This window comes from Salvelinus alpinus, chromosome 28 (genome assembly GCF_045679555.1).
Source record: "Salvelinus alpinus chromosome 28, SLU_Salpinus.1, whole genome shotgun sequence".
In the NCBI taxonomy this organism is placed as follows: domain Eukaryota; kingdom Metazoa; phylum Chordata; class Actinopteri; order Salmoniformes; family Salmonidae; genus Salvelinus; species Salvelinus alpinus.
This window is the reverse complement of record NC_092113.1, coordinates 29,110,504-29,130,022: the sequence shown is the minus strand read 5'-3', so window position 1 is coordinate 29,130,022 and position 19,519 is coordinate 29,110,504. Positions and strand designations below refer to the sequence as shown.

At 42.2% G+C, this 19,519-nt stretch overlaps 1 protein-coding gene across 11 annotated transcripts in view; it reads left to right on the top strand.

The window, feature by feature from the left end:
- Positions 1-19,519, top strand: part of hspg2 (heparan sulfate proteoglycan 2) — a 190,736-nt gene that overhangs the window by 114,649 nt on the left and 56,568 nt on the right. For 9 of the 11 annotated variants that reach the window (XM_071372641.1, XM_071372648.1, XM_071372643.1 and 6 more), the window contains 5 exons: positions 8,618-8,688; positions 8,866-8,933; positions 9,513-9,653; positions 10,714-10,905; positions 11,420-11,458. In XM_071372641.1, coding sequence (XP_071228742.1) covers positions 8,618-8,688; positions 8,866-8,933; positions 9,513-9,653; positions 10,714-10,905; positions 11,420-11,458 — 511 coding nt within the window. The remainder of the gene's footprint in view (positions 1-8,617; positions 8,689-8,865; positions 8,934-9,512; positions 9,654-10,713; positions 10,906-11,419; positions 11,459-19,519) is intronic. The other 2 variants (XM_071372650.1, XM_071372649.1) reach the window with 1 other exon arrangement.

The following is a 19,519-nucleotide window of genomic DNA, read 5'->3' as shown; positions in this document are numbered from 1 at the left end:
GTGCACTGACCTTCCCCATCCAACCTAACAGAGCTTGAGAGGATCTGCAGAGAAGAATGGGAGAATCTCCCCAAATACTGGTGTGCCAAGCTTGTAGCGTCATACCCAAAAAGACTCAAGGCTGTAATCGCTGCCCAAGGTGCTTCAACAAAGTACTGAGTAAAGTGTCTGAATACTTATGTAAATGTGATATTTCAGTTTTTTATGTTTAATACATTTGCTAACATTTCTAAAAACCTGTTTTTTCTTTGTCATTATGGGGTATTGTGTGCAGATTGAGGGATTCTTTTGTTTGTTATCCATTTAGAATAAAGCTGTAACGTAACAAAATGTGGAAAAAGTCAAGGGGTTTGAATACTTTACGAATGCTCAGTATACATACAGTATTTAGAGAGTATTACATTTCAGAGCAGACTATCCCAATTGTAGAAATAACCTCGATTAAACAGACAAATTGTAAATATGTATATGCATACTACACAGCACTGTACTCAGCTGCAGTGAAGTATTTTAAGTGAGTTTGCCCAAGGTACAGGCCGTTCCTATGTTCAGGTGTAAATCTATGTTTCAATTCCATCTTCTATTTTTATTGGATGTGTAAAGATATGATTGTGTATGCAAATGTGTCCATGTATGTGAGATATGTACTTTATGACATTAATTATGCCCTTGGTGCCTTGTGATTGTACTTAAAATGAACACTTTAAAAAATGTGTGTCTTCAATGTACTATAACTTTACTGTGCACAACACAAATACCAACATTACATCAACAATATCCAGATTTGCCTTCATCATGCAATTGGTCAGATAGTTTCCCAAAAGTTTAGCTTCTTACTGTAAAGATAGACTGGACAGGTTTTTCCAAAGCGAGTTTATAGCATTTAAGTCCCGTTGAAGCTGTGCGTTGGTTGGCCTTCAACTGTGGAGTTTCCAGTGACGAGGTAAGAACTGGGGAAGCTAGGGTAGCTCTCCTCCAGGGTATCCTGTCAGCTGGACAGAGCTTTGGTGGAAGGCTTGCTTAGGCAATGGGCTTGCTTGGCATTGGGCATAATTCTTCTCAGCTTCTCAGTGTCATATCATGATGAGATATGATGCCTCTTTCTGCAGTTCGACTTTCATTTTGTTCCTCTTACTTCTCCTGTTGATTTTCTCTGCTCTGCTCTCTGTGTCAAGGTTTACTTTGGTGACACGTTCTTTTAAGATGGAAATGTAACTTTTAATGCAAACTTGTGCAAATGGGTTCCTCAGTTCATCACAGTGGCGGCCCGCCCAACAGGGCGTTAGGGGCGGCGCCCTGCTTGTGATTGGTAAAACCAAAATATATACAGTACCAATCAAAGGTTTGGACACACCTACTCATTCAAGGGTTTTTCTTTATTTTTACTATTTTCTACATTGTAGAATAATAGTCAAGACATCAAACTATGAAATAACACATATGGAATCATGTAGTAACCAAAAAAGTGTTAAACAAATCAAAATATATTTTAGATTTTAGATTCTTCAAAGTAGACACCCTTTGCCTTGATGACAGCTTTGCACACTCTTGGCATTCTCTCAACCAGCTTCACCTGGAATGCTTTTCCAACAGTCTTGAAAGAGTTCCCACATATGCTGAGCACTTATTGGCTGCTTTTCCTTCACTCTGCAGTCCAATGCATTCCAAACCATCTCAATTGGGTTGAGGTCGGATGATTGTGGAGGCCAGGTCATCTGATGCAGCATTCCATCACTCTCCTTCTTGGTCAAATATCCCTTACACAGCCTGGAGGTGTGTTGGGTCATTGTCCTGTTGAAAAACAAATGATAGTCCCACTAAGTGCAAACCAGATGGAATGGCATATCGCTGCAGAATGCTGTGGTAGCAATGCTGGTTAAGTGTGCCTTGAATTCTAAATAAATAACCAACAGTGTCACCAGCAAAGCACCCCCACACCATCACACCTCCATGCTTCACGGTGGGAACTACACATGTGGAGATCATCCGTTCACCTACTCTGTGTCTCACAAAGACACAGCGATTGGAACCAAAAATCTAAAATTTGGACTCATCAGATCAAAGGACATAATTATTTTGTGTTACTACATGATTCCATGTGTGGTATTTCATAGTTTTGATGTCTTCACTATTATTCTACAATGTAGAAAATAGTAAAATAAAGAAAAACCCTTGAATGAGTAGGTGTGTCCAAACTTTTGACTGGTACTGTATATATTTTTATTTAAAGAATATATACAGCATATTATGTAATTCATGGATTATGTTTTAAATGCTCATAAAATTGTCTTAAATGTGTAAATTAAGCTGTTTCAAAAATATTGTTCAAAACAAGTAGTTCAGTGACTACTCTGCCTCTCAGTGACTGCCAGCAGCTCAAATCAAATCAAATCAAAGTTTATTTGCCACGTGCGCCGAATACAACAGGTGAAATGCTTACTTACAGGCTCTAACCAATGGTGCGGAAAAAAAAGGTATGTGTGTGTGTGTGTGTAGGTAAGTAAAGAAATAAAACAACAGTAAAAAGACATTATATATAGACACCTGTTAGTCAGGCTTATTGAGGTAGTATGTACATGTAGGTATCGTTAAAGTGACTTTGCATATATGATGAACAGAGAGTAGAAGAAGTGTAAAAAGAGGGGTTGGTGGGTGGTGGGACACAATGCAGATAGCCCGGTTAGCCAATGTGTGGGAGCACTGGTTGGTCGGGCCAATTGAGGTAGTATGTACATGAATGTATAGTTCAAGTGACTATGCATATAAGACAAACAGAGAGTAGCAGCAGCTTAAAAGAGGGGTTCGGGGGGGCACACAATGCAAATAGTCCGGGTAACCATTTGGTTACCTGTTCAGGAGTCTTATGGCTTGGGGGTAAAAACTGTTGAGAAGCCTTTTTGTCCTAGACTTGGCACTCCGGTACCGCTTGCCATGCGGTAGTAGAGAGAAAAGTCTATGACTGGGGTGGCTGGGGTCTTTGACAATTTTTAGGGCCTTCCTCTGACACCGCCTGGTGTAGAGGTCCTGGATGGCAGGCAGCTTTTCCCCAGTGATGTACTGGGCCGTACGTACTACCCTCTGAAGTGCCTTGCGGTCGGAAGCCTAGCAATTGCCGTACCAGGCAGTGATGCAAACGGTCAGGATGCTCTCAATGTTGCAGCTGTAGAACCTTTTGAGGATCTCAGGACCCATGCCAAATCTTTTTAGTTTCCTGAGGGGGAATAGGCTTTGTCATGCCCTCTTCACAACTGTCTTGGTGTGTTTGGACCAATCTAGTTTGTTGTTGATATGGACACCAAGAAATTTGAAGCTCTCAACCTGCTCTACTACAGCCCCGTCGATGAGAATGGGGACGTGCTCGGTGCTCCTGTTCCTGTAGTCCACAATCATCACCTTAGTCTTGGTTATGTTGAGGGACAGGTTGTTAATCTGGCACCACCTGGCCAGGTCTCTGACCTCCTCCCTATAGGCTGTCTCGTCGTTGTCGGTGATCAGTCCTACCACTGTTGTGTCGTCAGCAAACTTAATGATGGTGTTGGAGTCGTGCCTGGCCATGCAGTCGTGTGTGAACAGGGAGTACAGGAGGGGACTGAGCACGCACCCCTGGGGAGCTCCAGTGTTGAGGATCAGCGTGGCAGATGTGTTGCTACCTGCCCTCACCACCTGGGGGCGGCCTGTCAGGAAGTCCAGGATCCAGTTGCAGAGGGAGGTGTTTAGTCCCAGGTTCCTTAGCTTGGTGATGAGCTTTGCGGGTACTATGGTGTTGAACGCTGAGCTGTAGTCAATGAACAGCATTCTCACATAGGTGTTCCTTTTGTCCAGGTGGGAAAGGGCAGTGTTGAGTGCAATAGAGATTACATCATCTGTGGATCTGTTGGGGCGGTATGCAAATTGGAGTGGGTCTAGGGTTTCTGGGATAATGGTGTTGATGTGAGCCATGACCAGCCTTTCAAAGCACTTCATGGCTACGGACGTGAGTGCTACGGGTCTGTAGTCATTTAGGCAGGTCGCCTTTGTGTTCTTGGGCACAGGGACTATGGTGGTCTGCTTGAAGCATGTTGGTATTACAGACTCAATCAGGGACATGTTGAAAATGTCAGTGAAGACATCTGCCAGTTGGTCAGCACATGCCCGGAGCACACGTCCTGGTAATCCGTCTGGCCACGCAGCCTTGTGTATGTTGACCTGTTTAAAGGTCTTACTCACGTCGGCGAGCGTGATCACACATTCGTCCGGAACAGCTGATGCTCTCATGCATGCCTCAGTGTTGCTTGCCTCGAAGCGAGCATAGAAGTGATTTAGTTCATCTGGTAGGCTCGTGTCACTGGGCAGCTCGCGGCTGTGCTTCCCTTTGTAGTCTGTAATAGTTTGCAAGCCCTGCCACATCCGACGAGCGTCGGAGCTGGTGTAGTATGATTCAATCTTAGCCCTATATTGACACTTTGCCTGTTTCATGGTTCGTCGCAGGGCATAGCGGGATTTCTTGTAAGCTTCCGGGTTAGAGTCCCGCACCTTGAAAGCGGCAGCTCTACCCTTGCGAATGTTGCCTGTAATCCATGGCTTCTGGTTGGGGTATGTACGTACAGTCACTGTGGGGACAACGTCCTCAATGCACTTATTGATAAAGCCAGTGACTGATGTGGTGTATTCCTCAATGTCATCGGAAGAATCCCAAAACATGTTCCAGTCTGTGATAGCAAAGCAGTCCTGTAGTTTAGCATCTGCTTCATCTGACCATTTTTTTATAGACCGAGTCACTGGTGCTTCCTGCTTTAATTTTTGCTTGTAAGCAGGAATCAGGAGGATAGAGTTGTGGTGGATTTACCAAATGGAGGGCTAGGGAGAGCTTTGTACGCGTCTCTGTGTGTGGAGTACAGGTCGTCTCTGTGTGTGGAGTACAGGTGATCTAGAATTTTTTCCCTCTGGTTGCACATTTAACCTCACTATGGTATGTGGGACGGTAGCGTCCCACCTCGTCAACAGCCAGTGAAACTGCAGGGCGCCTTAAATTCCTCAAACATACAAGTATTTTACACCATTTTAAAGATGCACTTGTTGTAAATACAGCCAAAGTGTTCGATTTCAAAAAGGTTTTACGACGAAAGCACACCAAACGATTATGTTAGGTTAGAGCCAAGTCACAGAAAAAGACAGCCATTTTTCCAGTCAAAGAGAGGAGTAACAAAAAGCGGAAATAGAGATAAAATTAATCACTAACCTTTGATGATCTTCATCAGATGGCACTCATAGGACTTCATGTTACACAATACATGTATGTTTTGTTCGGTAAAGTTCATATTTATATCCAAAAATCTGAGTTTAGGCGGGACGCTACTGTCTCACTTGGCAAAAAGACAGAGAAAATGCAGAGCGCCAAATTCAAATTAATTACTATAAAAATTACTATAAAAATAAGACTTTCATTAAATCACACATGAAAGATACCAAATTAAAGCTACACTGGTTGTGAATCCAGCCAACATGTCAGAATTCAAATAGGCTTTTTGGCGAAAGCAAACGATGCTATTATCTGAGGATAGCACCATTGTAAACAAAGAGAGAGAAGCATATTTCAACCCTGCAGGCGCGACACAAAACGCAGAAATAAAAATATAATTCATGCCTTACCTTTGACGAGCTTCTGTTGTTGGCACTCCAATATGTCCCCTAAACATCACAAATGGTCCTTTTGTTAGATTAATTCTGTCGATATATATCCAAAATGTCCATTTAGTTGGCGCATTTGATCCAGAAAAACACCGGTTCCAAATTGTGAAACTTGACTACAAAATATCTCAAAGGTTACCTGTAAACTTTGCCAAAAAATTTCAAACTACTTTTGTAATACAACTTTAGGTATTTTTTTACGTAAATAATCGATCAAATTGAAGACGGGATGATCTGTGTTCAATACAGGATTAAAACCAACTGTAGCTAGCTTTCTGGTTATGCGCTTCTAACAAACAGGACATTTCGAGTGACCCTCCTTCAAGATGGCCGTACTTCTTCATTACACAAAGGAATAACCTCAACCAATTTCTAAAGACTGTTGACATCCAGTGGAAGCGGTAGGAACTGCAAGAAGGTCCCTTAGAAATCTGGTTTCCCAATGAAAACTCATTGAAAAGAGAGTGACCTCAAAAAAAACCCATCTGAATGGTTTGTCCTCGGGGTTTCGCCTGCTAAATAAGTTATGTTATACTGACAGACATGATTCAAACAGTTTTAGAAACTTCAGAGTTTTTTCTATCCAAATATACTAATAATATGCATATCTTATCTTCTGGGGATGAGTAGCAGGCTGTTTAATTTGGTAGAACTGATTTAAGTTTCCCTGCATTAAAGTCTCCGGCCACTAGGAGCGCCTCCTCTGGGTGAGTGGTTTCCTGTTTGCTTATTTCCTTATACAGCTGACTGAGTGCGGTCTTAGTGCCAGCATCTGTCTGTGGTGGTAAATAAACAGCCATGAAAAGTATAGCTGAGAAGTCTCTAGGGAAGTTGTGTGGCCTGCAATTTATCACAATATACTCTACTTCAGGCGAGCAAAATCTAGAGACTTTCTTAGATTTCCTGCACCAGCTGTTGTTTACAAATATGCACAGACCGCCCCCCCTCGTCTTACCGGAGTGTGCTGTTCTATCCTGCCGGTGCAGCGTGTATCCCGCTAGCTGGATATCCATGTCGTCATTCAGCCACGATTCCGTGAAGCATAGGATATTACAGTTTTTGATGTCCCGTTCGTAGGATATTCGTGATCGTATCTCGTCTAGTTTATTGTCCAATGATTGCACGTTGGCGAGTAATATTGACGGTAACGGCTGCTCTCAACGAAATCGCAAGATTTCATAGCATATAACAGCACTAAGTAAATGGACTGTCCTGGCACGCTCAAATGAGAGCTCAGTCAGAACTTCTGGGTCTGCTCTAGTCTCCATCCCAAAGAGTCTCTCACGCCAGATGGCTTTCTGCCATGCGTGAGACAAATCTGCTCTGTCAGGTACAGATGGTGCTAAATCAAAAAACTAATTGAACTTGTAAATAAATAATCATAAGAGTCATGGGAGTCTGGGATCTGATAAACTGGTCACATGCACCGAATACAACAGGTACCGAATTCAACCTTACAGTGAAATGCTTACATACAAGCCCCTAACCAACAATGCAGTTTAAAAAAAATACAGATAAGAATAAGAGATAAAAATAACAAGTAATTAAAGAGCAGCAGTGAAAAAACAATAGCGAGACTATATACAGGGGGGTACCGATACAGAGTCAATGTGCGGGGGCACCGGTTAGTTGAGGTAGTACGTACATGTAGGTAGAGTTAATAAAGTGACTATGCATAGATGACAACAGAGAGTAGCAGTGGTGTAAAGAGGGGGTGGGGGGTGGCACTGCAAACAGTCTTGGTAGCCATTTGAGTATTTACATCCAACAAAAGTCAAAGGACAGAGGGATACACAAGCTAGAACCTTTGGAAGGACAAAACAGCATGACTGTGACTTGCCAATTTTATCATTTCCACCCACGGTGTTCATCAGGTTCTACTGTAGGTGACAGGGCAACATGTTATGTGACTAAAACAGCATAAAACCGGATGTATCACAAAGCATGATCAAATAATTAGCTAGTTACATTAATTTTGAGAAACATTGAGAAATAGTTTTTATTTTTGTCAAATTAACCAGTTATCTGCTTTTGATAAGCAGCTAGCTCCCTATAGCTAGCTGATGGCTTGCTAGCTAGTTAGCTAGCTCCCACGCCAATTTCAAGTCTTTCTAAACTATTATCTGATTAACTCGGAAATACGAGGTTATTTCAGAATGAAAGTTAATGGGCTAGCGCATCATGCTTTGTGACATTATTTTAGCTGGATCTCCCCAGTTCGATAATGTGTTTTCACTTATTGTATCTGCACGCTTGTTGTATTCTCACTGGTGCATTCGTTCGTGAGCTAGCTGCTCGTTCTAAAAAGTACCATCTAATCTGTTCAAAACAGTTGCAGCATGTGCAGCAGTGGTCATTCGGGTTTTTTAAAGCAAAAGTGTATTTACGCTGTTGTTCAAATGCACAGATCGCTTTATATAACTTCTCAAAGAAACTACCGGTAGTTCAGCCAATCAGCAGCCGATGGTTTCAACATTTGACACATGTTGAGAGTTGTAGCATTGGCTGTGTCTATCGCCAACATTGGCAATACATATTTTGTATCCTCTTTTTGCATCTGGGAAGTGGTGGAACAAAGCTGTAATTAAGCATGTCTTATTCTGTGAGTCTGAGTCTGTTTGGTAAAACAATGCAGATTATTTACATGCAGAGGACTTGGGAAATTAATAGTGTGTCGCCAACGGACATCCACAATGAATAAATTCTGGATGTTGGCTAATAATGTGACAACTCTATTGTATAGCTTGTATCCATAGTCTTTTCACAGAAATGTGTCTACTCTGGGCCAAGAGCGTGCTGTGAGAACAAGTCTCATCACGTATCTATCTCCTCACACAGCTACGCACAGTTTCCTGTCCCCATTGTTCCTTCCTTTGGTTTAAAAAAAGGTATCCTTTTTGACTGGAAATGTTTGTTTTAAAGTATAAGTGTTCGCCGTTCTCCGTTTCAGATGTGCTGCTGGGTACACAGGCAACCCCCAGCTCGGCCAGAGGTGTAGTGTTGGCAACAATGACCTGAATGGTATGTGTATGGATTATTCAATTCAATATAGCTTTATTTATCCCCTCAGGGGCAGTTAAGATTGTTATTACACAGTGCTAACAGGCTGCAGCTGCAGACGTGTACACAATTAAAATGATTGTATTTGATAGAATGAAGGCACACAGAGTGAAAACCTCTGCTGTGTCATGTTTACAGGTAACTGCTATAACTGTGACCAGAGAGGAAGTGAAGGATGCAATGGAAATGGTGTGTGTCGCTGCAAGGTAAGAAAACCAAGGCTTCTGTAAGTACTTCATAATAACTACCATCCTCATTGACATCCCCAAACCCATCACTCAGACGCGGGCAGTATAGGAGCATCATGGCAAAACCTGTAAGTCTGGCTAATAGCTTCTACCCCCAGACTCAGGCTGCTGAATAGCCACCACTAGTCAGCTACCTGCTCTGCTGTCCCCTCCCCACCCTCTACGGACATTTACCCTGCCCCCACCCCAATGGATATTTATCATTGCCACGGTTGTTAATGTGTATATATTATTATTTCTGTTTTATTATTATCTATTTGTATTATATTTGTAAAGTTTTTTTCACTTTGTCCTGCTTTGTTGGAGCTCAGAGCGCAATAATTTCACTGTACCCTGTAATTACATCTGCAACCCTGTACATGGGACTATTAAACTCTTTAAATCTAAATCTAAATATCCTTATCCACTTCTGAGGGTTACCTCCGTGAGATAGTTTGTCCCATAGAAATAGAATAACTAGAATGGCATTCCCATTCAGGTCAATGTTATATTTCTATGGTTAGTTCCCCTCTCACAGTATATATCATTGTGTTCCAGATGAACATTGAGGGCCCTGCCTGCTCCAACTGTAAGCAGGGAACCTTTCACATCAGCACAGACAACAAAGATGGCTGCCTGTCCTGCTTCTGCATGGGCGTCACACAGCAGTGCTCCAGCTCCTCCCACTACAGAGACCAGGTACCCAGGCAACAAGAACTAGGAAACTACTTCCTTAATAAAATATATGAGTAAAGTATTTTTTTGTGTAATTTATTTGTATATACACTCAACAAAAATATATACGCAACATGTAAAGTGTTGGTCCCATGTTTCATGAGCTGAAATTATCCATACGCACAAAAAGCTTATTTCTCTCAAATGTTGTGATAAAATTTGTTTACATCCCTGTTAGTGAGCCTTTCTCCTTTGCCAAGATAATCCATCCACATGACAGGTGTGGCATATCAAGAAGCTGATTAAATAGCATGATCATTACACAGGTGACCCTTGTGCTGGAGACAATAAAAGGTCACTCTAAAATGTGCAGTTTTGTCACACAACACAATTCCACAGATGTCTCAAGTTTTGAGGGAGCGTGCAATTGGCATGCTGACTGGAGGAATGTCCACCAGAGCTGTTGCCAGAGAATTGAATGTTAATTTATGTACCATAAGCGGCCTCCAACGTCATTTTATAGAATTTGGCATTACGTCCAACCGGCCTCACAACCGCAGACCACGTGTATGGCATCGCATGGGAGCAAGCGGTTTGCTGATGTGAACGTTGTGAACAGAGTGCCCCATGGTGGTGGGGTTATGGTATGGGCAGGCATAAGCTACGGACAACAAACACAATTGCATTTTATCTATGGCAATTTGAATGCACAGAAATCCCGTGACAAGATCCCGAGGCCCATTGTGAGGTCCATATTGTTTAGGTATCTGTGACCAACAGATCAATATATGTATTCCCAGTCATGTAAAATCCATAGATTAGGGCCTAATTTATTTATTTTAAATAAAGGTTAAATTAAACAGAGCACTTTGAGTGTAGGCTGTACATGGTCCCAGATTTGTTTGACTTTGACGTGACAATGACCAATTCAAGAATTGGCAATTCAACACACAAACAGATAATTACAGCACTCTAATTGCCAATAACAATCTACTGAACTGAACTAAACTGATTCAAATTTCTGAAGCTTTTCCTGTCTCTCTGAGTGAGACTGGTTGATCATTCCTTCCTGTGTGTCCTGCAGGTGTCATCTGTCTTTGTCCCTGGCAACTTCCAGGGCTTTGCTTTGGTCAACCGGCAGCGCACCAACCGTATCTCCACCGGCTTCACTGTGGAAGTGTCCACCGATGGCACACAGCTCTCCTATAGCAACTTTGACTACCTAGGCCAGGAGCCCCACTACTGGCAGCTGCCTGGGGTCTACCAGGGGGACAAGGTGAGTCACAGATGATGATCTGGCCAGCAGAGATGTTCCATACTCCTGTAGACCTCAGCTCAATCCCAGCTTCCCGGTGTGCTCTATGATGGAAAGCGGCTTCTTCTCGTGCTGAAAACTTCTACATTCCTGCTCAATGTTCTTTTTCAATTTCTGCTTAATTAAGTAGCCTGACTTTCTGAGTCAGAGCTGATCTTCTCTTGCTGTGAAATGGGTTTGCTAAATGAGTTATAGCAGAGAACACTGAGAGTGAGTGCCAATGTCCTCATAGTGTGGAGACAGAGTTTGGTTGTATACTCCATGAATTCACCATTTATTACTAGGGTTAGAACCTCGTCAGAAGGCGTTAGCCTTAGCAGTCTCTGAGATAGTAGACAGTACTTTGTCTGTTGATGTATCTACTTTTAGAGACCATCACATGATTACATTTTCATTGGTATTGATGAGATTATGGCTCGTTAAGCAGCAACGTTAATTGCTTCTTTATTTCTTGGTTTGCCTGCCCACTCTATAGAAGGAAGCTTTCTTTGCTCGTATGAGACGAGCACATCAGGTAAACCAGAGTGGTGCTTGTCGTGTGGTGATGATTGTGCATACAGTATCAGACTTATTGTGAACAATTGATGACAAAAATGTCAGTGTGTAATTCAAACACAAGGATTGGTGTGATTTGGCAATTGATCGTACTGATTGGTGTCCAGTATTTTGGTAAATGTTTCATACATAAACCATAACACAACTGTGTTTGAGATGCATGGATTGCCTGCATAGTTTTCCAATGGCATCAATTTTTTCCTAGTTTTAGCACAGTTGTAGCAGCAATCAACATCCAGTACTTGCTCTATTTTCACACAATATTAGTAATATTTTAGCTTAAGATCAAATCACATTTTATTGGTTGCATACACATGTTTAGCAGATGTTATTGCGGGTGTAGCGAAATGCTTGTGTTCCTAGCTCCAACAGTGCAGTAATATCTAACAATACACAACAATACACACAAATATAAAAGTAAAAAAATGGAATTAAGAAATATAGAAATATTAGGACGGAGTATGTATGTATGTATGTATATACAGTGCCTTCGGAAAGTATTCAGACCATATGACTTTTTCCAAATTTTGTTAGGTTACAGACTTTTTCTAAAATCTGACTCAATTTGAGGAGATTCTCCCATTCTTGTCTGCAGATCCTCTCAAGCTCTGTCAGGTTGGATGGGGAGCGTTGCTGCACAGCTATTTTCAGGTCTCTCCAGAGATGTTTGATCGGGTTCAAGTCCGGGCTCTGGCTGGGCCACTCAAGGACATTCAGAGTCTTGTCCCGAAGACACTCCTGCATTGTCTTGGCTTTATGCTTAGGGTCGTTGTCCTGTTGGAAGGTGAACCTTCGCCCCAGTCTAAGGTCCTGACTGCTCTGGAGCAGGTTTTCATCAAGGATCTCTCTGTACTTTGCTCCGTTCAACTTTGCCTTGATCCTGACTAGTTTCCCAGTCCCTGCCGCTGAAAACATCCCCACAGCATCATGCTGTGGGGATGTTACCATGCTTCACCGTAGGGATGGTGCCAGGTTTCCTCCAGACGTGAAGCTTGGCATTCAGGCCAAAGAGTTCAATCTTGGTTTTATTAGACCAGAGAATCTTGTTTCTCAAACTCCAAGCGGGCTGTCATGTGCCTTTTACTGAGGAGTGGCTTCCATCTGGCCACTCTACCATAAAGGTCTGATTGGTGGGGTGCTGCAGAGATGGTTGTCCTTCTGGAATGTTCTCCACAGAGGAACTCTAGAGCTCTGTCAGTGTGACCATCAGGTTCTTGGTCACCTCCCTTACCAAGGCCCTTCTCCCTCGATTGCTCAGTTTGGCTGTGCGGCCAGCTCTAGGAAGAGTCCTGGTGGTTCCAAATTTCTTCCATTTAAGAATGATAGAGGCCACTGTGTTCTTGGGGACCTTCAATGCTGCAGAAATGTTTTGGTACCCTTCCCCAGATCTGTGCCTCGACACAATCTTGTCTCGGACCTCTACAGACAATTCCTTCAACCTCATGGCTTGGTCTTTGCTCTGACATGCACTGTCAACTGTGGGACCTTATATAGACAGGTATGTGCCTTTCCAAATCATGTCCAATCAATTGAATTTACCACATGTGGACTCCAATCAAGTTGTAGTAACATCTCAATGATTATCAATGGAAGCAGTATGCACCTGAGCTCAATTTCAAATCTCATTGCAAAAGGTCTGAATACTTATGTTGATAATGGATTTTTAAACAAAATATATAAAGAAATTAGCAAAAATGTCTAAAAACCTGTTTTTGCGTTGTCATTATGGGATATTGTGTGTAGATTGATGAGGGGATTTAAAAATAATAATACGGCTGTAACCTAACAAAATGTGGAAAAAGTCAATGGGTCTGAATACTTTCCGAAGGCATTGTATATATATACAGCTGAAGTCGGAAGTTTACATACACCTTAGCCAAATACATTTAAACTCAGTTTTTACAATTCCTGACATTTAATCCTAGTAAAAAATTCCCTGTCTTAGGTCAATTAGGATCACCACTTTATTTTAAGGATTTGAAATGTCAGAATAATAGTGGAGAGAATTATGTATTTCAGCTTTTATTTCTTTCATCACATTCCCAGTGGGTCAGAAGTTTACATACTCTCATAGTATTTGGTAGCATTGCCTTTAAATGGTTTAATTTGGGTCTGTCACGTTCCTGACCTTATTTTCCTTTGTTTAACTTTGTTTAGTTGGTCAGGACGTGAGCTGGGTGGGTAGTCTATGTGTTTCTATGTTGGGTTAAATGTGTTGCCTGATATGGTTCTCAATTAGGGGCAGGTGTTTGACGTTTCCTCTGATTGAGAACCATATTAAGGTAGGCTGTTCTCACTGTTTGTTTGTGGGTGATTGTCTTCCGTGTTTGTGTTTGTTACCACACGGGACTGTATCGTTTGTGCTAGTCTGTACCTGTTTCGTGCGTTCTTCGTGTTTATGTAAGTTCTTATGTTCAGGTCGGTCTACGTCGTTTGTTATTTTGTAGTTATCCAAGTGTTCATCGTGTTTCGTCTTGCTTTAATAAATCTTCATGTATTCATCAACCGCTGCGTTTTGGTCCGATCCCTACTCCTCCTCTTCAGACGAAGAGGAGGAAAGAAACCGTTACAGGGTCAAACGTTTCGGGTAGCCTTCCACAAGCTTCCCACAATAAGTTGGGTGAATTTTGGCCCGTTCCTCCTGACAGAGCTGGTGTAACTGAGTGAAGTTTGTAGGCCTCCTTGCTCGCACACACTTTTTCAGTTCTGCCCACACATTTTCTATAGGATTGAGGTCAGGGCTTTGTGATGGCCACTCCAAAACCTTGACTTTGCTGTCCTTAAGCCATTTTTCCACAAGTTTGGAAGTATGCTTGGGGTCATTGTCCATTTGGAAGACCAATTTGCGACCAAGCTTTAACTTCCTGACTGATGTCTTGAGATGTTGCTTCAATATATCCACATAATTTTGATGCCATCTATTTTGTGAAGTGCACCAGTCCCTCCTGCAGCAAGGCACCCCCACAACATGATGCTGCCACCCCCGTGCTTCACGGTTGGGATGGTGTTCTTCGGCTTGCAAGCCTCCCCCTTTTTCCTCCAAACATAACGATGGTCATTATGACCAAACAGTTGTATTTTTGTATCATCAGACCAGAGGACATTTCTCCAAAAAGTACAATCTTTGTCCCCATGTGCAGTTGCAAACCGTAGTCTGGCTTTTTTTGTGGTGGTTTGGAGCAGTGGCTTCTTCCTTGCTGAGCAGCCTTTCAGGTTTTGTCGATATATGACTCGTTTTACTGTGGATATAGATACTGTTGTACCTGTTTCCTCCAGCATCTTCACAGGGTCCTTTGCTGTTGTTCTGGGATTGATTTGCACTTTTCGCACCAAAGTACGTTCATCTCTAGGAGACAGAACACGTCTCTTTCCTGAGCTGTATGACGGCTGCGTGGTCCCATGGTGTTTATACTTGTGTACTATTGTTTGTACAGATGAACGTGGTACCTTCAGGCGTTTGGAAATTGCTCCCAAGAATGAACAAGACTTGTGTAGGTCTACAATTGTTTTTCTGACGTCTTGGCTAATTTATTTTGATTTTCCCATGATGTCAAGCAAAGAGGCACTGAGTTTGAAGGTAGGCCTTGAAATATATCCACAGGTACACCTCCAATATCAGAAGCTTCTAAAGCCATGACATCATTTTCTGGAATTTTCCAAGCTGTTTAAAGGCACAGTCAACTTCGTGTATGTAAACTTCTGACCCACTGGAATTGTGATAAGTGAAATAATCTGTCTTTAAACAATTGTTGGAAAAATTACTTGTGTCATGCACAAAGTAGATGTCCTAACTGACTTGCCAGAACTATAGTTTGTTAACAAGAAATGTGTGGAGTGGTTTAAAACGCGTTTTAATGATTCCAACCTAAGTGTATGTAAATTTCCGACTTCAACTGTATATATAAACTCAGCAAAAAAAGAAACGTCCTCTCACTGTCAACAGCGTTTATTTTCAGATAACCTAACGTGTAAATATTTGTATTAATATAACAAGATTCAACAACTGAGACATAGACTGAACAAGTTCCACAGACATGTGACTAACAGCAATTGGAATTATGTGTCCCTGAACAAGGGGGGTGGGGGGGCGGTCAAAATCAAAAGTAACAGTCAGTATCTGGTGTGGCCACCAGCTGCATGAAGTACTGCAGTGCATCTCCTCCTCATGGACTGCACCAGATTTGCCCGTTCTTGCTGTGAGACCCCACTCTTCCACCAAGGCACCTGCAAGTTCCCGGACATTTCTGGGGGGGATCTGGGCTCTTCGCTGCCCATGGTAGAACACTGACATTCCTGTCTTGCAGGAAATCATGCACAGAACAAGCAGTATGGCTGGTGGCATTGTCATGGTGGAGGGTCATGTCAGGATGAGCCTGCAGGTAGGGTACCACATGAGAGAGGAGGATGTCTCCCCTGTAACGCACAGCGTTGAGATTGCCTGCAATGATAACAAGCTCAGTCCGATGATTCTGTGACACACTAACCCCAGACCATGACGGACCCTCCACCTCTAAATCGATCCCGCTCGAGAGTACAGGTCTCTGTGTAACGCTCATTCCTTCGACGATAAACGCGAATCCGACCATCACCCCTGGTGATACAAAACCGTGACTCATCAGTGAGAGCACTTATTGCCAGTCCTGTCTGGTCCAGCGACGGTGGGTTTGTGCCCATAGGCGACGTTGTTGGTGGTGATGTCTGGTGAGGACCTGCCTTACAACAGGCCCACAAGCCCTCAGTCCAGCCTCTCTCAGCCTATTGCGGACTGACCTAGCACTGATGGAGGGATTGTCCGTTCCTGGTGTAACTCGGGCAGTTGTTGTTGCCAGCCTGTACCTGTCCCATTGGTGTGATGTTCGGATGTACCAATCCTGTGCAGGTGTTGTTACACGTGGTCTGCCACTGTGAGGACAATCAGCTGTCCGTCCTGTCTCCATGTAGCGCTTAGGTGTCTCACAGTACAGACATTGCAATTTATTGCCCTGGCCACATCTGCAGTCCTCATGCCTCCTTGCAGTATGCCTAAAGCACGTTCACGCAGATGAGCAGGGACCCTGGGCATCTTTCTTTTGGTGTTTTTCAGAGTCAGTAGAAAGGCCTCTTTAGTGTCCTAAGTTTTCATAACTGTGACCTTAATTGCCTACCATCTGTAAGCTGTTAGTGTCTTAACGACCGTTCCACAGGTGCTTGTTCATTAATTGTTTATGGATAATTGAACAAGCATGGGTAACAGTGTTTAAATCCTTTACCGTGAAGATCTGTGAAGTTATTTGGATTTTTACGAATTATCTTTGAAAGATAGGGTCCTGAAAAAGGGACGTTTCTTTTTTTGCTGAGTTTATATAAATATATATAGATACTTATATACAGTACCAGTCAAAAGTTTGGACACACCTACTCATTCAAGGGTTTTTACATAATCTACATTGTAGAATAATAGTGAAGACATCAAAACTATGAAATAACACATATGGAATCATGTAGTAACCAAAAAAGTGTTACACAAAATATATGTTATATTTGAGATTATTCAAAGTAGCCACCCTTTGCCTTGACGACAGCTTTGCAAACTCTTGGCATTCTCTTAACCACCTTCATGAGGTAGACACCTGAATGCATTTCATTTAACAGGTGTGCCTTGTTAAATGTTCATTTGACGATTTTATTTCCTTCTTAATGCATTTGAGCCAATCAGTTGTCTTGTGAAAAGGTAAGGGTGGTAAGAAGATAGGCCTATTTGGTAAAAGACCAAGTCCATATTATGTCAAGAACAGCTCAAATAAGCAAAGATAAACGACAGTCCATCATTACTTCAAGACATGAAGGGCAGTCAATGCGGAACATTTCAAGAACTTTGAAAGCAAAAACCATCAACGGCTATTATGAAACTGGCTCTCATGAGGACCGCCACAGGAAAGGAAGATCCAGAGTTACCTCTGCTGCAGAGGACAAGTTCATTAGAGTTACCAGCCTCAGAAATTGCAGCCCAAATAAATGTTTCACAGAGTTCAAGTATAAGAAACATCTCAACATCAACTGTTCAAAGGAGACACCAAAGGACACCAAGAAACATGAGCAATGGACATTAGACTGTTGGAAATCTGTCCTTTGGTCTCAATCTGTCCCAATTTGAGATTTTTGGTTCCAACCACCGTGTCTTTGTGAGATGTAGCGTAGGTGAACTGATTATCTCCACATGTCTGGTTCCCACCGTGAATCAAGGAGGAGGAAGTGTGATGGTGTAGGTGTGCTTTCCTGGTGACACTGTCGGTGATATATTTAGAATTCAATGCACTCTTAACAAGCATGGCTACCACAGCATTCTGCAGCGATACGCCATCCCATCCGGTTTGCGCTTAGTGGGACTATATTTTGTTTTTCAACAGGGCAATGGCCCAACAAACCTCCAGGCTGTGTAAGGGCTATATGACCAAGAAGGAGAGTGATGGAATGCTGCATCAGATGACCTGGCCTCCACAATCACCCGACCTCAACCCAGGAAAAAGGAACAGCAGCCAACAAGTGCTCAGCATATGTGGGAACTCTTTCAAGACTGTTGGAAAATGATTCCAGGTGAAGCTGGTTGAGAGAATACCAAAGGTTGTGGAAAGCTGTCATCAAGGCAAAGGGTGGCTACTTTGAAGAATCTGATTTGTTTAACACTTTTTTTGGTTACTACGTGATTCCATATGTGTTATTTCATAGTTTTGACGTCTTCACTATTATTCTACAATGTAGAAAGTAGTAAAAATAAATAAAAACCCTTGAATGAGTAGGTGTGTCAACTTTTGACTGGTACTATATATATATACACACACACACACTACATGACCAAAAGTATGTGGACACCTGCTTGTCGAACATCTCATCCCAAAATCATGACTGAAATGCTTATAATAATTGCATATGGGCGTCAACAATCGGTTTTCTGCACACTATATATTCTGATATGAGGTTAGTTTAAACAGTTTAAACTGGAATGACCTAAAGATGCTACTGAAATAGTTCAAATGATGGATACGTCTTGAATGGAACTAAACAATCGTATTAAATAAGTCTCTCTTCTGTAATAGTTACTTCTTCATGTGTACAAAGTGGCTGTTTAACGCATCCCAATAACGTTTCAATGGTTCACCTGTCAAAACCATCTCAGTCTGATTCTCTGTGCGCCTGCTTTTAAAGCCCCACAGACAAATCCGCTAGAATATTCCACCGGATGTGACCCACCAAACGGTCCATTCTTGGTCTTGTCACTGTAAATGAACAAACTTACAGTATGTGTGATGGGATGTATAGACATTATTGTCAGTATGTGGATAGAATATGGTAGGTACCACACTACACAAAATTGCTTACTTAAAAGGCACTCTGTTTAATAGACCATTCACATAGTGGATGACTCAGATGTACAGTACTTAACTGTACTGCTGTGAATGAGTCATAAGGAGCTTTGCAGACATCCATCTTTGATTCATTACTGTGACCATAAACAGTAGTTAAATTCTATAAGCCTTCCATTAGTTCTAGTTCTAAAGTGTCCACTGGCTCCTCCATGGGAAAGTAGAAAGTGATCATAGGAGCCTTGCTTTTTTCACAAAACTAGAGAATATCTCCCTGGACAGAGGAGCAACTGAGGAAGGATGTGTCCATTTGGGTCTTAATGAAGTCTTTGAAGGGTAATGGCACCTCCCGGTCCAAAAGAGCTAGCCAGGTATTCCTACTGTAGTCTAGCCACACACTGTTACGTCCATACAGCACATCTACTGACAACAATAGAAACCAACCATCTTCCTCACACAGTGTGACCTCCTTCCCCTAATATGGATTGTCTTTTGGGATTTTCCATGACATTAGCAAAAGATAATCCCAACATCCTTTGATATGCGACTGAACATTTACGGTAGCATGGTTGATATGAATAAATGCAACTGCAGCACATTGACAGTAAATGTACAAGATGCATGTAGTAAAAAGGCATGTGTGTATTGCATACAGACCTGAATGAGCATGTGAGACTATC